Source organism: Salvelinus fontinalis, chromosome 28 (genome assembly GCF_029448725.1).
Source record: "Salvelinus fontinalis isolate EN_2023a chromosome 28, ASM2944872v1, whole genome shotgun sequence".
Classification (NCBI taxonomy): domain Eukaryota; kingdom Metazoa; phylum Chordata; class Actinopteri; order Salmoniformes; family Salmonidae; genus Salvelinus; species Salvelinus fontinalis.
This window is the reverse complement of record NC_074692.1, coordinates 12,191,908-12,210,684: the sequence shown is the minus strand read 5'-3', so window position 1 is coordinate 12,210,684 and position 18,777 is coordinate 12,191,908. Positions and strand designations below refer to the sequence as shown.

General features: G+C 42.3%; 1 protein-coding gene across 4 annotated transcripts in view; it reads left to right on the top strand.

Annotated features, from left to right (window-relative positions):
• Positions 1-18,769, top strand: part of LOC129826178 (citron rho-interacting kinase-like) — a 58,648-nt gene extending 39,879 nt beyond the window's left edge. For all 4 annotated transcript variants that reach the window (XM_055886589.1, XM_055886592.1, XM_055886590.1 and 1 more), the window contains 16 exons: positions 392-565; positions 706-886; positions 1,177-1,265; positions 1,455-1,559; positions 1,666-1,835; positions 8,154-8,234; positions 8,397-8,532; positions 8,655-8,794; positions 8,914-9,006; positions 9,235-9,343; positions 9,732-9,860; positions 10,049-10,129; positions 10,312-10,390; positions 15,321-15,494; positions 16,318-16,609; positions 17,587-18,769. In XM_055886589.1, the coding sequence (XP_055742564.1) occupies positions 392-565; positions 706-886; positions 1,177-1,265; positions 1,455-1,559; positions 1,666-1,835; positions 8,154-8,234; positions 8,397-8,532; positions 8,655-8,794; positions 8,914-9,006; positions 9,235-9,343; positions 9,732-9,860; positions 10,049-10,129; positions 10,312-10,390; positions 15,321-15,494; positions 16,318-16,609; positions 17,587-17,610 (2,057 nt within the window). In that variant the 3' untranslated portion in view covers positions 17,611-18,769. The remainder of the gene's footprint in view (positions 1-391; positions 566-705; positions 887-1,176; positions 1,266-1,454; positions 1,560-1,665; positions 1,836-8,153; positions 8,235-8,396; positions 8,533-8,654; positions 8,795-8,913; positions 9,007-9,234; positions 9,344-9,731; positions 9,861-10,048; positions 10,130-10,311; positions 10,391-15,320; positions 15,495-16,317; positions 16,610-17,586) is intronic.
• Positions 18,770-18,777: the final 8 nt, after the last annotated feature.

The following is an 18,777-nucleotide window of genomic DNA, read 5'->3' as shown; positions in this document are numbered from 1 at the left end:
ATATCAAACACTTGGTTTCTATGTGTTTAATGCCATTCCATTCACGCCGTTCCAGCCATTCTTATGAGCCGTCCTCCTCTCAGCAGCCTCCACTGGTTGGAACATATTCATCCTGTTCCCTCAATGAGAAGATTCCTGGATGCATGTGTTAAGTTCCAGGTATGAACTGATCACTGGTGAATGTTGGGATCAATATGATTTACCTTTTAATTTCAGATCCTCTTATCTTTAACGTTTTAACATTATGTTGGTGATGCTTCCTTTTCGTTGCCTCACTTGCACAACTGACATGGCACAGTGCACTGGATTTTTTCATTGTTGAAAAACCCCCGGATAATTGTGGTTGCTATAGATACTGTCCCTCCTCACTGTCTTTCCTGGCTGTGTTCAGAGTATGGCCATCGCATGAAGGACAGTCAGAGGGACAGGGAGAGGGGGAGGCAGAGGGAGAGCATTCACCACAACACCCCTCACCGCTTCACCGTGGGACTCAACATGAGGGCTGCCAAGTGTACTGTGTGCCTGGATACCGTGCACTTTGGTCGCCAGGCAGCCACCTGTGTCGGTATGTTACGTTCCAACCATCCACTCCCCATCACAATGATCAGGCACATTTCTGTTGAGCAAGGCTTTTTCAGAAGGGTGGCTCATATAGCACTGTGCTTCTGGCATTCCTAGTTTGAACAGTTTTCTTCTCTCCTTCAGAATGTCATGCTTTGTGCCATCCAAAATGCTCCCCCTGCCTTCCTGCCACGTGCGGCCTGCCTGGGGACTGTGCCCTGCACATGGCTGAGGCGCTGTGCCGGGACAAAGGCAGCTCCCCTGGCTTGCAGCTCAAAGAGGCCAGTGGACATGTTCGCCTGGAGGGGTGGATGAAGCAGCCCAGGTGGGTCTGTTAATTCTGGTGTGTGGACTTCATACCCACTACTACTGTGAAACAAATTTGACTAATAGGACTATACTATAGATCAACACTGCCTGTCTGCTTACCCTTCAAGTTGATTGCATTTAGACTGATTGCTAATCCCTCATACTGTATTTGATTTGATCTGAGATGTTTCTTTAGTACTAAAGTATAGTTGTAGGCTACAGTATTATCCTCATCTGTTCTAGGCATTGACTATCTCTGTGATAGTCTATGCTGCTGGCCCTGTGACAGACATGTTTGTTCTGTAGGAATGGGAAGCGTGGCCAGGGCTGGGAGAGGAAGTATGTGGTGCTGGATGGGACCAAGGTGACCATCTATGAAACAGAGCCCAGAGAAGGTCTCACTCCCTTTCCTGTCCCTACAGTACATATGATTATGAAATAGGTTGAACTATTTCCTATTTATTTTGGTAACAATTAATTTTTATTTCATTTAGCTTACAGTGTTCTTGATTGCTGCCAGTTGGTGCCTTTCAGTCTGTGTATTTCTTAGTGAATGTTGATTTCCCTCTGTTTGTGTTGTTCAGACTCAGTGAAGCCACTGGATGAGTTTGAGCTGTGTCTGTCTGATGGAGAGGTGATGGTGCACGGAGCTGTCGGGGCGTCTGAGCTGCCCAACACCGCAAAGTCAGGTACACCAAACTTGTGTCCAACTTGTTAACTTATTAGTAGTATCATGATCTGTGCTTAGGAATGAACTGTTCCCCTCGTTCCCTCACTGTGCTGTGATGTGTGTAGATGTGCCGTATGTGCTGAAGCTGGAGTCCCACCCCCACACGTCGTGCTGGCCCGGACAGACTCTGTACTTCATGGCTCCCAGTTTCCCAGACAAGCAGCGTTGGGTGGCCGTGCTGGAGTCTGTGGTGGCAGGGGGGCGAGCATCTCGGGAGAAGGCTGAGGCAGATGCAGTGAGTACCACAGTACTCACCACTATGGAGTTAAATTAGTATAATTACTTACTGACACACATACAGACAACCCTAAACCTTACCCTAACCCTAAACCTTACCCTAGCCCCAGTGGTGGAATAAGTACCCAATTGTCATACTTGAGTAAAAGTAAAGATACCTTGATAGAAAATGACTCAAGTAAAAGTCACCCAGTAAAATACTACTTGTGGAAGTGTCTAAAAGTATTTGGTTTTAAATATACTTAAGTATTAAAGGTAAATGTTATAGCTAAAATATACTTAAGTATCAAAAGTAAAAGTATAAATAATTCAAATTCCTTATAAATCCTCTTGGTACCTCGTCTGACTGACATTTTTGCTTATAAATCGATCTCTGGACGCCGTAAATGGAACTAGGTTGCATTGAGCAATAGTCTTGGCTCCCATGGGCACCAAGTATATTTTCTTAGCCTGTGTGACATAGGATGTGAAATCTGAAACCACTAGAAGCTGGGATGGATGTCCCTCCAACTATTTCATTCGCTCTTTTGGCTGTGCATCAACTCCTGGCTGCCTGCAATCATTACATCGTAGTGCAGCAGGAGAGAGTGGTGTCATCACGGTAGATCGATTTATCGCGATTAATCAAAATAATTATTAGATTTTAAACAAAAAACACTTTCTGTTTGTCACAGATGGACAAGATTAATATGAGATCCTAACGAGTTCAGGAAGTCAAGCTAGAGCTCTGTTCACAACGAATGTCTCACTTTAGAAAATATTTCTCTAACCCTAAACATACAAATATATATTGTACAGTTATAAGGAAAGTGAAGTCTTGTAGTTAGTAATTTCATAATTTGATTATGCTATATTTAGAAACCAGGTAAGTCATGTCAAGCCTTATTCATACAGTTTTGTTGAATACTAATACATTGTATAAAATATTTCATATTTGCCTATTTGTTTTATCATATCTGTACTGTGCACTTGAGCTTGTGTCCTCAAAAGTGACTACACCTCAGCAACTGATAACTATTTTTACCAGAAAGGTGAGATTTTAACCTTTCATTGAATATGCAGCATTACTAGTTGTTTTTTTATGGCTCTCTTATGATACATAATTACTTTTCGAATACATTTAGTTACATTTAACTGGTTTAAGCAAACCAGAAGGCACCATTTTCTTGTTTTTTAAATGTATGGACAGCCAAGGGCACACTCCAACACTACAAACGAAGCATTTGTGTTTAGTGAGTCTACCAGATCAGAGGCAATAGGGATGACCAGGGATGATGTCTTGATAAGTGCCTGAATTGGAAAATGAATTGGAAAATGTAACGAGTACTTTTGGGTGTTAGCGAAAATGTATGGAGTAAAAAGTTATTTTCTTTAGGAATGTAGTGAAGTAAAAGTAAAAGTTGTCAAAACTATAAATATTACAGTAAAGTACAGATACCCCCAAAAACTGTACCGAACAAAAATATAAATGCAACATGCAACAATTCCAAAGTTGTCACTGAGTTACAGTTCATACAGTATAAGGAAATCAGCCAATTGAAATAAGTTCATAATGCCCTAGTCTATGGATTTCACATGACTGGGAATCCAGATATGCACCTGATGGTCACAGATACCTTAAAAAAAGTTAGGGGCGTGGATCAGAAAACCAGTCAGTATCTGGTGTGACCACCATTTGCCTCATTCAGCGTGACACATCTCCTTCGCATAGAGTTGATCAGGCTGTTGATTGTGGCCTGTGGAATGTTGTCCCACTCCTCTTCAATGGCTGTACGAAGTTGCTGGATATTGGCAGGAACTGGAACATGCTGTCATACACGTCAATCCAGAGCATCCCAAACATGCTCAATGGGTGATATGTCTGGTGAGTATACAGGCCATGACATTTTCAGTTTCCAGGAATTGTGTACAGATCCTTGCAACATAGGGCCGTGCATTATCATGCTGAAACATGGGGTGATGGCAGCGGATGAATGACAACGACAATGGGTCTCAGGATCTTGTCATGGTATCTCTGTGCATTTAAATGACCATAGATAAAATTATATTCTGTTCATTGTTCGTAGCTTATTCCTGCCCATAACATAACCCCACCGCCACCGTGGGGCACTCAGTTCACAACGTTGACATCAGCAAACCACTAGCCCAAATATGCCATACACGTAATCTGCGGTTGTGAGGCCGGTTGGACGATCTGCCAAATTCTCTAAAATGACGTAGGAGGCGGCTTATGGTAGAGAAATTAACATTCAATTATATGACAAAAGCTCTGGTGGACATTCCTGCAGTCAGCATGGCAATGGCATTTTCCCACAAAACGTGATACGTCTGTGGCATTGTGTTGTGTGACAAAACTGCACATTTTGGAATGACCTATTATTGTCCCCAGCACAAGGTGCACCTGTGTGATGATCATGCTGTTTAATCAGCTTCTTGATATGCCACACCTGTCAGGTGGATGGATTATCTCGGCAAAGGAGAAATGCTCACTAACAGGGATGAAAACAAATTTGTGCACAAAATTTGAGAGAAATATGCTTACTGTGCATATGGAACATTTCTGTGATCTTTTATTTCAGATCATGAAACATGGGACCAACACTTTACATGTTGTGTTTATATTTTTCTCCAGTACAATTAAGTAGTACTTTAAAGTATTTTTACTTAAGTACTTTACACCACTGCCTAGCCCTAACCTTACCGCAGCCTTAACCCTAACAATAACCCTAACTTCATGTCCACATCCCGGTTCAACCCTAACCTTAGCTTCATGTCCACATCCCAGTTCAACCCTAACCCTAACTTCATGTCCACATCCCAGCTCAACCCTAACCCTAACTTCATGTCCACATCCCGGATCAACTCTAACCCTAGCTTCATGTCCACATCCCAGTTCAACTCTAACACTAGCTTCATGTCCACATCCCAGTTCAACTCTAACACTAGCTTCATGTCCACATCCCAGTTCAACTCTAACTCTAGCTTCATGTCCACATCCCGGTTCAACTCTAACCCTAACTTCATGTCCACATCCCGGTTCAACTCTAACCCTAGCTTCATGTCCACATCCCAGTTCAACCCTAACTCTAGCTTCATGTCCACATTCCAGTTCAACTCTAACCCTAGCTTCATGTCCACATCCCAGTTCAACCCTAACCCTATCTTCATGTCCACATTCCAGTTCAACTCTAACCCTAGCTTCATGTCCCACATCCCAGTTCAACTCTAACCCTAACTTCATGTCCACATCCCAGTTCAACCCTAACTTCATGTCCACATCCCAGTTCAACCCTAACCCTAACTTCATGTCCCCCATCCCAGTTCAACCCTAATCCTAACTTCATGTCCCCCATTCCAGTTCAACCCTAACCCTAACTTCATGTCCCCCATCCCAGTTCAACCCGAACCCTAACTTCATGTCCCCCATCCCAGTTCAACCCTAACCCTAACTTCATGTCCACATCCCAGCTCAACTCTAACCCTAACTTCATGTCCCCATCCCAGTTCAACCCTAACCCTAACTTCATGTCCCCATCCCAGCTCAACCCTAACCCTAACTTCATGTCCCCATCCCAGTTCAACCCTAACCCTAACTTCATGTCCCCATCCCAGTTCAACCCTAGCTTCATGTCCCCATCCCAGCTCAACCCTAACCCTAACTTCATGTCCACATCCCGGTTCAACCCTAACCCTAACTTCATGTCCACATCCCGGTTCAACTCTAACTCTAGCTTCATGTCCACATCCCAGATCAACCCTAACCCTAACTTCATGTCCCACATCCCAGTTCAACCCTAACCCTAACTTCATGTCCCCATCCCAGTTCAACTCTAACCCTAACTTCATGTCCCACATCCCAGTTCAACCCTAACCCTAACTTCATGTCCCCATCCCAGTTCAACTCTAACCCTAACTTCATGTCCCCATCCCAGTTCAACCCTAACCCTAACTTCATGTCCACATCCCAGTTCAACCCTAACTTCATGTCCCCCATCCCAGTTCAACCCTAACCCTAACTTCATGTCCACATCCCAGTTCAATCCTAACTTCATGTCAACATCCCAGCTCAACCCTAACTTCATGTCCCCCATCCCAGTTCAACCCTAACCCTAACTTCATGTCCACATCCCAGTTCAACCCTAACTTCATGTCCACATCCCAGTTCCATACCTAACTTCATGTCCCCCATCCCAGTTCAACTCTAACCCTAACTTCATGTCCACATCCCAGTTCAACCCTAACTTCATGTCCACATCCCAGTTCAACCCTAACTTCATGTCCACATCCCAGTTCAACCCTAACTTCATGTCCCCATCCCAGTTCAACCCTAACTTCATGTCCCCATCCCAGTTCAACCCTAACCCTAACTTCATGTCCCCATCCCAGCTCAACCCTAACCCTAACTTCATGTCTCACATCCCAGCTCAACCCTAACCCTAACTTCATGTCCCACATCCCAGCTCAACCCTAACCCTAACTTCATGTCCCCATCCCAGTTCAACCCTAACCCTAACTTCATGTTCCCATCCCAGTTCAACCCTAACCCTAACTTCATGTCCCCCATCCCAGTTCAACCCTAACCCTAGCTTCATGTCCACATCCCAGTTCAACCCTAACCGTAACTTCATGTCCACATCCCAGCTCAACCCTAACCCTAACTTCATGTCCCCCATCCCAGTTCAACCCTAACCCTAACTTCATGTCCCCATCCCAGCTCAACCCTAACCCTAACTTCATGTCCCCCATGCTGGTTGTGCTCAACTCTCAACAGTTAATAACAGGGCTCACTCAGCAACAAGAGAGAACTCATCGTTTACTATAAGAGTTTGGTAAATGGTGGAAAGTGTCGGTCCTCATTCAGCTTTCACCTACATTATATATCTGTCATTAATACCAGGTGGATATATAGACCTGTTTCCCTGGCTATTGTCTTTTAAGGTAGTTGCTCTGTTTGGATGCCTGAGGTCTGACTCATCAAAGGTTAAAACAGCATTTTTACTGTATGAGGGTTATACTTTACATTTAACATTAGATTTATTCTTCGATACAGCATACTTGTATGCTTGATAGGACCCTGAGTATAATGCATCCATCCATTAAATCTGTATAAATAATTGTGAATTGTTTTGTTTTTTAATCATTTAATGCAGCAGTAAAGTTTTATAAATAATCCATGATGTCTCTTATATGTGGCGTTAATTGTCCCTCTTCTTCTCTCTCTCTCACTTTCTCTCTCTCTCTCATTCCTGTTTGTTGCTTTTTCATCATGTCATACTGTATGTCCCTGTATGTGGGCATGTTTTGGTGATTTGCTCTATTCTGCCTGCTCCATGGGGTTTCACTGCACATAGGCTGCTGTGTCCAAAAAACAGATGGTTCTGTCTCCTCTGGTCCAGGTAAAGAGTCTAACAAGGCTACTTTTGTCTGCTTTCCTGTTGATACCAGACACACAGGCACTTTATACACACAATTACAATTATAATACATTTACGATTACAGTACATTTACAATGACAAAACAGAATAATTCTGTGCATGTTTGTCTTGAGCGCGTGGTCATCTTTCCTGCTGTTCACCTCACGCTGTGACCACACGCTGGTTGTCCTCACCATCCTTTCCTCTATTGTCTTATCAAAGTTGTGTTTACTGTGAGTGACTGTCTGACTGTTGTAGCACCTGGCAACTATCTTTTGTTCAATATCTTTGATTAGATGTATTGTGATCAGATCATTGTACAGCCTTTTTCGCTGTATATTTCTTTACTCAAATGTTAGATGTGTCATGTTTTGCGAGGTGTTCAACTTTCATGATGAGTGAACATACTCATCACGAAGCCTATTACAGTGATATAACCAGCCCTATGCACACGATAGGCCTTCCTGTAGCCAGGACAAGTGGTCTGTCTGGTAGTACCGTCAGCTTTCACGTCTTACCATGTAGAGCCCGTGTCAAACTCATTTCACGGAGGGCCGGATGTCCGTGGGATTTCGCTCCATCCTTGTCCTTGGTTGATGAATTAAGGTCGCTAATTAGTAAGGAACGCCCCTCACCTGGTGGTCTAGGTCTTTAGCTGATTGGAAAAACCAAAAGCCCACAGAAACTCAGCCCTCCGTGGAATGAGTTTGACACCCCTTTTGTGGAGTCTCTACCCCCTATTCACTCTGCCTGATTACCCTGTTTCTGCACCCACCCAACTACCTTAATATAGACCCTCTTTCTGTTCCTATGCAAAGCCTGACAGCTTCCCGACTGTGCCTCTCCCACCATACTGAATCTGTGAGCCTCCTGACCCTGTGTTTCTGTCTCCCATCCACCAGAAACTGCTTGGGAACTCTCTGCTGAAGCTGGAGGGAGATGACAGGCTTGACATCAACTGTACTCTCCCCCTCACAGACCAGGTAATATAATGAAGAGGAAACTAGACTTTTGAGTAGTATGGGTTGATCGTTTTTCTCTTCCGCCTTACCACTTTTACATGTGTGTTGATAACATATGCACTTCATGTAGTCCCACAGTGTACAGTACACTACCAGTGACGTGTGTTGTTTCCCTTCTCACAGATAGTGTTAGTGGGCTCTGAGGAGGGTCTGTACGCCCTGAATGTAATCAAGAACTCCCTGACCCACATCCCTGGCCTGGGCTCCGTCTTCCAGATCCACATCATGAAGGAGCATGAGAAACTGCTGATGATTGTTGGTATGAAAGCCAACTTGACTCAATCAGTGATAACAGCACATATATATAGTACATCGTCAACTGTCTCATTTATTTGTCCGACTGAATTGAAGGGAGGGGTAATGTCTGTGTTTGGCCTGTAGGGGATGAGAGGGCGTTGTGTCTGGTGGAGATTAAAAAGGTGAAGCAGTCTCTGGCCCAGTCCCACCTGCCTGCCCAGTCTGAACTGGAACCATTTATCTTTGAGACTGTCAAGGGCTGCCACCTCTTCTCTGCAGGCAGAGTAAGTCTAGTGGTTTTTCAGGGGTTGGGGGCATTGATTCAATTGGTCATCCTTTGACTGAAGAAATGCTTATCCCTTATCATAACTGTCACTAACTTTCTGGATGTGTCTGTCTACAGATAGATAATGGGCCTTGTATCTGTGCAGCAATGCCTAACAAGATTACAATTCTGCGTTACAATGACAATCTCAACAAGTTCTGCATTCGCAAGGTGAGTATCACCTCAAAGTTGAAACAAAGGATCAGATGAAACGATCAACACATAACTTTCTGGTTACAGAGGAAATTAAATTGACCCACAAGACAGCTCACAGTGACTAGACATGCACCTCATTTATATTGAACTGCAACTGAAAAAAAGTCTGTTCCTCCTATCAGTCCATCAGTTGTTTTCCCTCGCTAGTTCTCTAACAACCTCCTTCCACCACCCCTCCATCAGGAGATAGAGACTCTGGAGCCCTGCAGCTGCATCCACCTGACCAGCTACAGCATCATCATCGGCACCAACAAATTCTATGAGATTGAGATGAAGCAGTATGTCCTGGAGGGTTAGTGGTTTTCGTTGTTGGTCGTTTCTCTCAGTAAACCCACTGAAACTCATGAGTACCAGAAAATGAAATGTGACCAACCCAAAAATGCTACATGTAAATAAGCCACTCTACTATTCACGTGTTAAATGTTGATGCCACTAAATAATTTCTATGGTTAATCTAATGCTGATTCTATATTTACATTTTAGATGCACTTATCCAGAACTTGCATGAGCATTTAGGGTTAAGTGCCTTGCTCAAGGGCACATCAACAGATTGTTCACCTATTCGGCTCGGGATTAGAACCAGTGACCTTCAGGTTACAGGGCCAGCTCTCTTAACCACTATGCTACCTACCACCCTATCTGTGACAGAGAGCGTATTATACACTGTGTCGCCTCTGTAGAGTTCCTGGATAAGAAGGACATGTCGCTGGCCTCTGCGGTGTTTGCTTCCTCCTCCCATAGCTTCCCCATCTCCATAATGCAGGTCACCAGCACTCTGCAGAAGGAGGAGTACCTGCTCTGCTTCCATGGTGAGATCTGTCTTGACATTTGCAATTGCAATAAATTCATCTTACCGTGGTGATATTGTATTACCTGTTTTACTGTACATATTGCATAAAATTGTGTTGTATTGCCCCCACACAACCACAGAATGATTGTAAAACATTCCAAGGTACATTCATCGACACAGTAGTTAAGGACTATTGTTCTGTCACAGAGTTTGGAGTGTTTGTGGACGGATACGGACGAAGGAGCCGCACTGAAGAAATCAAATGGAGTCGTCTGCCCCTGGCCTTTGGTGTGTACAGTATACAGTAGCTGATTCTTCACATAGTACAGTTCTAACAAAGTGGTATGCATTGTGGTGGATTTGATGTAGTATTGTCATAACAAGAACATTGCTAGAAATGTGAATCTGAGTACCAGTAGCATATTTCGTGACTTTTGTAATGTAACCCTTTCCTTATCTGTCTTGAACAGCTTACAGAGAACCATACCTGTTTGTGACATACTTTAACTCCTTGGATGTGATCGAGGTTCAGGGACATGCTGCACTTGGGTAAAGAAAGAACGACCGAAACACAACCTCACACAATAAGAACTTACACATGACAAACGCATCAGTATTTGTCTGAGTAGGCCTATGCGACCACAATCAATGCCACAAATTGAGAAGAACGCACACAAGAATAGAGAAGTGATCTCCAATAACATTCCCCCATGTCTGATTTTCATTTTCTATTCATCCATTGTGCTAAATGGCAGACATTATTGATTTTAGCATGATGTTATTCAATCCTCTCAACTCTCTGAATTGAATGATGGGTATTGTATTTCCAGACTTGGGGCTAGATGAAATCAGATTGACATCCGCATCGGTTGTTTTGGCAGTGTCAGAGGTGGAACTGGAGCTGTCAAATCCACAAGCAGCTTGCATTAACCTTTTAACCTTTTACTGCAGTGGGCTAAATCAGGGTCATACAGCTTTTCTTGGTAGTCTTAAATCTACTTTGAAATGAAAGTATACACCTCACACACATGGGTTGTGTCATTTTGGAATAATTTTTATTGGAAATAAGAATAGAATATGTTTCTCAACACTTATACATTAATGTGGATGCTACCATGATTCCAGATAATCCTGAATGAATTGTGAAAAATGATGAGTGAGAAAGTTAGACGCACAAATATCATACCCCCAAGACATGCTAACCTCTCACCACTACAATAACAAGGGAGGTTAGCATTTGTGGGAGTGTATGATATTTGTTATTATTATTCACGATTCAGTCAGGATTATCCGTAATCATTGTAGCATTCACATTAATGTAGAAGTGTTCTATTCTTATTTACAATAAAAGTTACCCCAAAATGACATAATACATTATTTAACATGAATGTATATTGGGCACAAAATAATCTGAAACAACCCAAGCAAACAGCGAATGCATCCAACAAATGAGTCACAAGCTTGATGTAGTCATTGTGTTCTATGACTATGGGACCAAATACTTCACTTTTTACTACTTTAATACAGTTCATTCGGAATGTATTCAGACCCCTTGACTTTTTCCACATTTTGTTACGTTACAACCTTATTCTAAAATTGATGACAAATTGTTTTATTTAATCTACACACAATACCCCATACTGACAAAGCGAAAACAGGTTAAGAAAATGTTGCACAAAACAAAAAATACCTTATTTACATAAGTATTCAGAGCCTTTGCTATGACACTCTAATTGAGCTCAGGTGTATCCTGTTTCCATTGATCATCCTTGAGATGTTTCTACAACTTTGAGTCCACATGTGGTAAATTCAATTGCTTAGACATGATTTGGAAAGGCAAACACCTGTGTGTATATAAGGTCCCACAGTTGACAGTGCATGTCTGAGCAAAAACCAAGCCATGAGGTTGAAGGAATTGTCCATAGAGCTCCGAGACAGGATTGTGTCGAGGCACAGATCTGGGGAAGGGTACCAAAAAATGTCTGCAGCATTGAAGGTCCCCAAGAACAGTTACCTCCATCAATCTTAAATGGAAGAAGTTTGGAACCACCACTCTTCCTAGAGCTGGCCACCCGGCCAAACTGAGCAATCGGGGGAGAAGGGCCTTGGTCAGGGAGGTGACCAAGAACCCGATGGTCACTCTGACAGAGCTCTAGAGTTCCTCTGTGGAGATGGGAGAACCTTCCAGAAGGACACCCATCTCTGGAGCACTCTACCAATTAGGCCTTTATGGTAGAGTGGCCAGACGGAAGCCACCCCTCAGTAAAGGCACATGACAGCCCACTTGGAGTTTGCCAAAAGGCGCCTAAAGACTCTCAGACCATGAGAAACAAGATTCTCTGGTCTGATGAAACCAAGATTGAACTCTTTAGCCTGAATGCCAAGTGTCACGTCTGGAGGAATCCTGGCACCATCCCTACGGTGATGCATGGTGGTGGCAGCATCATGCTGTGGGGATGTTTTTCAGCGGCAGGGACTGGGAGACTAGTCAGGATCGAGGGAAAGATGAATGGAGCAAAGTACAGAGAGATCCTTGATGAAAACCTGCTCCAGAGCGCTCAGGACCTCAGACTGGGCTGAAGGTTCCCCTTCCAACAGGACAATGACCCTAAAGCACACAGCCAAGACAAAGCAGGAATGATTTCGGTACAAGTCTCTGAATGTCCTTGAGTGGCCCAGCCAGCGCCCGAACTTGAACACAATCAAACATCTCTGGAGTGACCTGAAAATAGCTGTGCAGCGACGCTCCCCATCCAACCTGACAGAGCTTGAGAGGATCTGCAGAGAAGAATGGGAGAAACTCTCCAAATACAGGTTTGCCAAGCTTGTAGATTCATAGCCAAGGAGACTCAAGGCTGTAATCACTGCCAAAGGTGCTTCAACAAGGTACTGAGTAAAGGGTCTGAATACTTATGTTTTTATTTTATTTAATTTTTTTACTGTTTTTGCAGTAACCTGCAAAAAACCTGCCAAAGACCAAAAATGTACAAATGTTTATGATATGCACAAACTGTTTCTACTGGGAAGCATACAGTAAGCTTAAAAAGTTCAAACACTCATAATACTGATGTAAATGGCTATAAATCCCCCCCATCCAAATGAACATGAAAACATACATTAGCCTAACAATGGTTTGACATTATATCTAAAATCGATAGAGCCTATACTTCCTAGTGTCATTTTTAACTTTTAAAAGCTAAACAGTTTCTGCATTATGGCAACAATTTGTGACGTTTTTGTTCATTTTGGTCTTTGGCAGGTTTTTTGGGGGGCTGTTCGTGCAAAGACTTTAGTAGCCGAAGTCGACACCCCTTCGTCAGTGATTGGTCAACAGTACTACTACGAGTAGGAGTGTTTGTTGTCATAACAGTACTACTCCTAAACATGAAGTGTTTGTTATCATCCAACAAGAGAAGACTAGTTTTCATTCCCATTTTTTCACTTAAGAACTGAACCAAACATCTTAGTTATCCTAGTTAAAGTTGCAGACAAAGACCTCCTTGGCAGAAACATCTAAATTCATTCTGACTATTTAGAGGAAGTGTTTCTTGGTATGTTGTTGCTACAATGGCTCAAGAGGGACAAACAGTAATATTGCCGTTTATCGTTTTTCAAGCGAAGGTCTTTAGGGAGTATGTGAGCACATACGTTCGCTTCGCGTAGCCGAGGTACCTTAACGCAGTAGGAATAATAATAATGGAGTGTTTTGTGACTCACAAGAAGCCTCTCACCTACGGTATTTGCCAGCTCATAAAGCAGTTACACGTCCAACACCGCCAAAACATATTTTATGCAGATCTCGGCCAACGCTGTTTAACGCTGGTTAATGCTCTAGCTGATTGAATGTAGGCCTTGGTCCTAACCCTGCATTTATAGCCCTGTTTATACCTGGTTCTAACAATGCATCCTTTGTCCTGATCTTGTCAACATTCTGATTGTGCCCACATTTTCAGACAGATCGATTAAGACACATTGTGATCTTTCTGACCAGATCCGGAGGTAGTCAAAAGCATTGTGTTTGGATATCTTACAAGTGTAGACAGATCTGGACAGTGAAATCATTTAAGCCATCATTATCCTGCACTCTAAAATCATTGACAAGTTACACCATTACCTTATGGCATCAATATGCGTCTTAAAGCTATAAATAAGAGTCACACACTCCATATATAAACTCCCAGTCATTTATTGGGTAGATCACCAACCTTTCAGCATCACTGTGCCTTCTTCAGGGTTATGTCATGAACTCTTGAACCAGGTTATGTAGACAAACAGAGCAATTAGTGCAACCAATGACAATAGTGAGGGGTGTGTCATAATGACTAAGTCAATTAGAATGAATTGAGTGAAACTGTTAAAACTATTGTTTATGGCATATTTAATATATTAGGCTATTGTTATCATATGGAAACAATTTCATATTGTACATAATATTAGCATCAACATACATTATTGTTTTTATTCAATTTCACATATTTAATTGTTTCCTATTTCATTATATTTGTTACATGTGATCTTTTGGTTCAACCTTAATGCATAATAAGCATCATCAACAGGGGGAACATATTGGTTGTACGCTGATAATCTGTAGAAAGAATAGATCAATTAATAAGACTTGTTCATAAAAGAGAGAATTGTTCATAAGGGCCTGAGATCAAAGTCAATATTCAGACCACTAGGGGTCAATGTTTTTAGATTGGATATATCCAGTAAGCCTCCCTTTGTAGGCTTTTCCACACGAACAGGTGATGAGGTGATGCCCCTAACAGGGATTTTTCAACCTGTATGTGGGTGTCTGAAGAAGGATGTTTTTATAGTGCTGTTGCACTGTGCACATGAGCCACATTTGTACTTCCCATTTGGAATGGGTGTCAAGAGTGTTTGAGTGGACTCAGGGGGCAGGTCAGATCGCCAATATTGCGATCACGCTTATAGACCACCAGTGGGGGTTCCTTGAAGAGGTGTGCGATTGCAGAATATTCTAGTGCTTTTTCAGGATTGCTTTCATTTTCTCCAAACACTCGGTGTACTTGGTGCAAAATACAGTTGCGTTGTTTTTCTTCTTTGGTTGAGTTTTTAGCAATTCCTCTCTTGGTTTATGAAATATTTTCATCATCATTGCAGCATCAAGAGTTTTGTCCTTGTAGTCTCTCATTTAGAATTTGTCTTTTTTTTTTTTTTTTTGCATTGCTGTCCAAATCTGTCTCACTGACTATATGGTAGACCATTCATGCGGGGATGTATTTTTATGTCAAATAAATACAAATATTCTTTTGAAAGAATATCTGTCAAAGAATTTGCATACCGGGAGGGAACAGCATATCTGGACACAGTGGATGCAAAAGAGACACATTTTACTACCATGTGTAGATGTAACGGCTACAACGTGGGCACAATCACAATGTGGATCAGATCAAGACAAAGGAAGCATGTTAGAACCAGGTATAAATGAGGCTTGTGTCTGTGTATCTGTGTGTAGCCCTCCAGTTCTAGCCCATCTGGACATCCCTAACCCCCGTTATCTGGGTCCAGCAATCTCCTCCGGGGCCATCTACCTGGCCTCGTCCTACCAGAACAAGCTGCGGGTCATCTGCTGCAAGGGCAACCTGGTCAGGGAGTCTGGGGAGCTGCAGAGGACCGGCTCCAGCCGCGGGTGAGCTCTCGCTGTCATGTTCTAGAACCCACACTTTTAGCTAATGGACCGGAACTACTGTACCATCAACAAAATCTATGGTGAAGGGTAGTAGATGCACATACAAGTAAACAAAGGAAACTCTAGAATACTAGATACACTGCGTCACAAGTCTTGTGCTAAATGTTGAAAGGGGCTCCAGTGCCACCTACTGTTCTGAGTTTTCATTGCTGTTAGCAAAGCTTGGAAGCCAAATATACACAGAGTGTACAAAACATTAAGAACACATGCTCTGTCCATGACATACTGACATGGTGAAAGCTATGATCCCTTACTGATGTCACTTAAATCCACTACAATCAGTGTAGATGAAGGGGAGGAGACAGGTTAAATAAGTATTTTAATCCTTGAGACATGGATTGTGTACGTGTGCCATTCAGAGGGCAAGACAAAATATTTAAGTGCCTTTGAACGGGGTATAGCAGTAGGTGCCAGGTGTACCAGTTTTTGTCAAGAACTGCAACGCTGCTGGGTTTTTCACACTCAACAGTTTCCCGTGTGTATCAAGAATGGTCCACCACACAAAGGACATCCAGTCAACTTGACACAACTGTGGGAAGCATTGGAGTCAACATGGGCCAGGATCCCTGTGGAACGCTTGACATGGGTGCAACTCAATATTAGCAAGGTGTTCTTATTTTTTTGTTCGCTCAGTGTATCGCAGCCATTTTATCTGTATCTGTATGATCATGGTTATATTTCAGACTTTTCTCTAATTTGAGCTGAAACAACAGCAGCTTATTTTGTCTCCTTACATTTATTTGTCTTTTGCTCGTCTCTACAGCAGCCCCAGTAAGAGAGGTCCACCCACATACACAGAGCACATCTCCAAGCGTCTGGCCTCAGGCCCTGGCAGCCATGAGGGGCTTCACCGTGAGCCCAGCACACCACACCGCTACCGGGAGGGTCGAACCGAGTTCCGGCGGGACAAGTCCCCGGCACGCCCCCTGGACAGAGAGAAGTCCCCAGGCCCCAGACTAGACAGCCGCAGAGAGAGATCCCCTGGGAGATTTGACGACCACCAACGTCTCCACACCGGCTCTGACCGCCGCACACAGCTCACCCCTGTCAATAAGGTACAATCATACACACACACACTAGGAATTCCATCACTATTACATCAATTAACCAAAAATGTTAGGATTGATTGTGAAGTTGGTACACTCAATACAGTCCATTACTACATGGGTCATTCCACGAAATGAGTGCCCTTTGCCTCCCATTAATATTTTAAGTAGATATTGTGCACAAATATGTAAATTGTAAAAGCTTGTTATATTAAATGATGTGCCCTTTAAGATAGACATGGAAAATTCAATAAATCTGATTTTTTTTATATGAATATAGACTTGCTAAAGTGCCAAAATTCAGCATTTTGACATGGCCCATCTGTGCACACACTGACTTCTAGGAAGATTTTAACCCACCTAACCCCAACATTTCTCCAAGGTTTCACCATCATAGAGCCCTAGTTATTTTGATGATTTGACGAAGTCAATTCTGAAGATTATTTATATCATGTTATTAGGGATTAATTTTAAGGTCAACCCTGTTACGTGAACTGAACGCTTGTTTTAATGGTGAAATGGTGAAACTATTCATTATTATAGAGACATTGAACATCTAATAGTCAAATCATAGTGTAAAAGCAGACGAGTTACTTCTACTGTTTTTGGCCATTTCCTGGTGTTTTGTGGTAGAAAACTGAGTGGGACGAACATAACACATTAACCCTGTTACCCATAGATAGGCTAGAAATGTAACAAATGGTTATTGCCCCTCCCTGTTGCAAACAACAAGCTTCCATTCATGGCAGATTTAGATAAAGTCATAAACCTGCTATTTTATTTGGCCCTTACTTGTTGACAGGCACTAATATTTTTTTTTACAGATTAGATTTTTTTTATTAAGTTGAAAATGTGCTCTTTATGACAGAAAGTTAAAATTAGATTTGTTTTCTTCTTCACCAAGTTACACTACTCAAAAGGAACCTAATTGGTGGAATGACCCACATGAGTAGAGTTGATCTTCTATGGCTCTCTCTGTATTTTAGGTATGGGACCAGTCTTCTGTGTGAGTGACATAAGGAGAGGCTAGGAGAGGAGCTGTGTGAGCCTCTGTTCACTCTGCACATGGTTATGCCATCGAGGGGAGACCAACCAGAAAACCAAGTCATCCCCCATCGCCTGTATATCGTGCAATCGTGATCCATTTACCAACACATACACTGTTGCACTGGGGACATTTCTTTGACAATCCTCTCCTTTCTGATATGTGTATTCATGGCAATGGTTGTTTAACAGAGCAGCGTTTGCAGGGAAACCCTATGGATCTATGATACACTGTTTATAAGTACTAAAATCAAGTTGTACATATTGTTGTTCCAGTTTTTATAGATAAAAGGGAATAATAGGCTGGTAAAGCCAAGTCTATATTTTTTAAGGAAGTGTTTCTAATGATGTTGCAGGGAGAGAAATGTTGCAGGGAGACTCGAAATCCAATCTCAAAATCTCATCATCCCAGATGCAATACTGTAGTTTTTGCTTTTCTATTGCCGGTCAATCATGCGAACGTTCAATAACCCATGTACTGTTTAAATAAAATGTGTTCCAAGAGAGCAATGCATATGAGCTTTTCACTTGAGATTAACTTTGAACAGGATTCTAAATTCATTGTTTATACATGACCAGTCTTCTTTTTGGATCAGCTTTGTATGGTCCTCTTGACTAGACGGACTTTGATATCTAATTGCTTAATAACAACTCATATGTTACCATACTTTCTAACAGACAAATGTTTTGCTACAAGTGTTCCTTGTGTTGTTTAACTATACCTAAGATGAATAATAAGCCTATAAGCTTTGTCTGCTTTGAAACAGCAGGCAGTGGAGCTGGCTAACCATGCCCTCAGCTTGTTCTGGAGTCTGCAGCTGCTTATTATGGTACAGATGTCCTGTTCTTACTTCTGTGCAGTGAACTATCTATGAAGTCCAGTAGTTGTCAGGGTTTAAAATCGCTTTTTCAAAAAAAAAGAAAAAAAAGCTTCATTTGTCACATCAAAGAGCATGAGTATTTCAGAGCAGAAGTAGTAGTTTTACCTTGATTTTGGGGTTTGTGTTTTCTGTCGTGTACTGACACGAATTTGCATTCAATGAGTATACATCGATACAAGACAATAACTAAAAGGTTCTTGATTTTTTTAAATGTACCCGCATTAAACATGATTGAGCTACCCTGGCAATGTG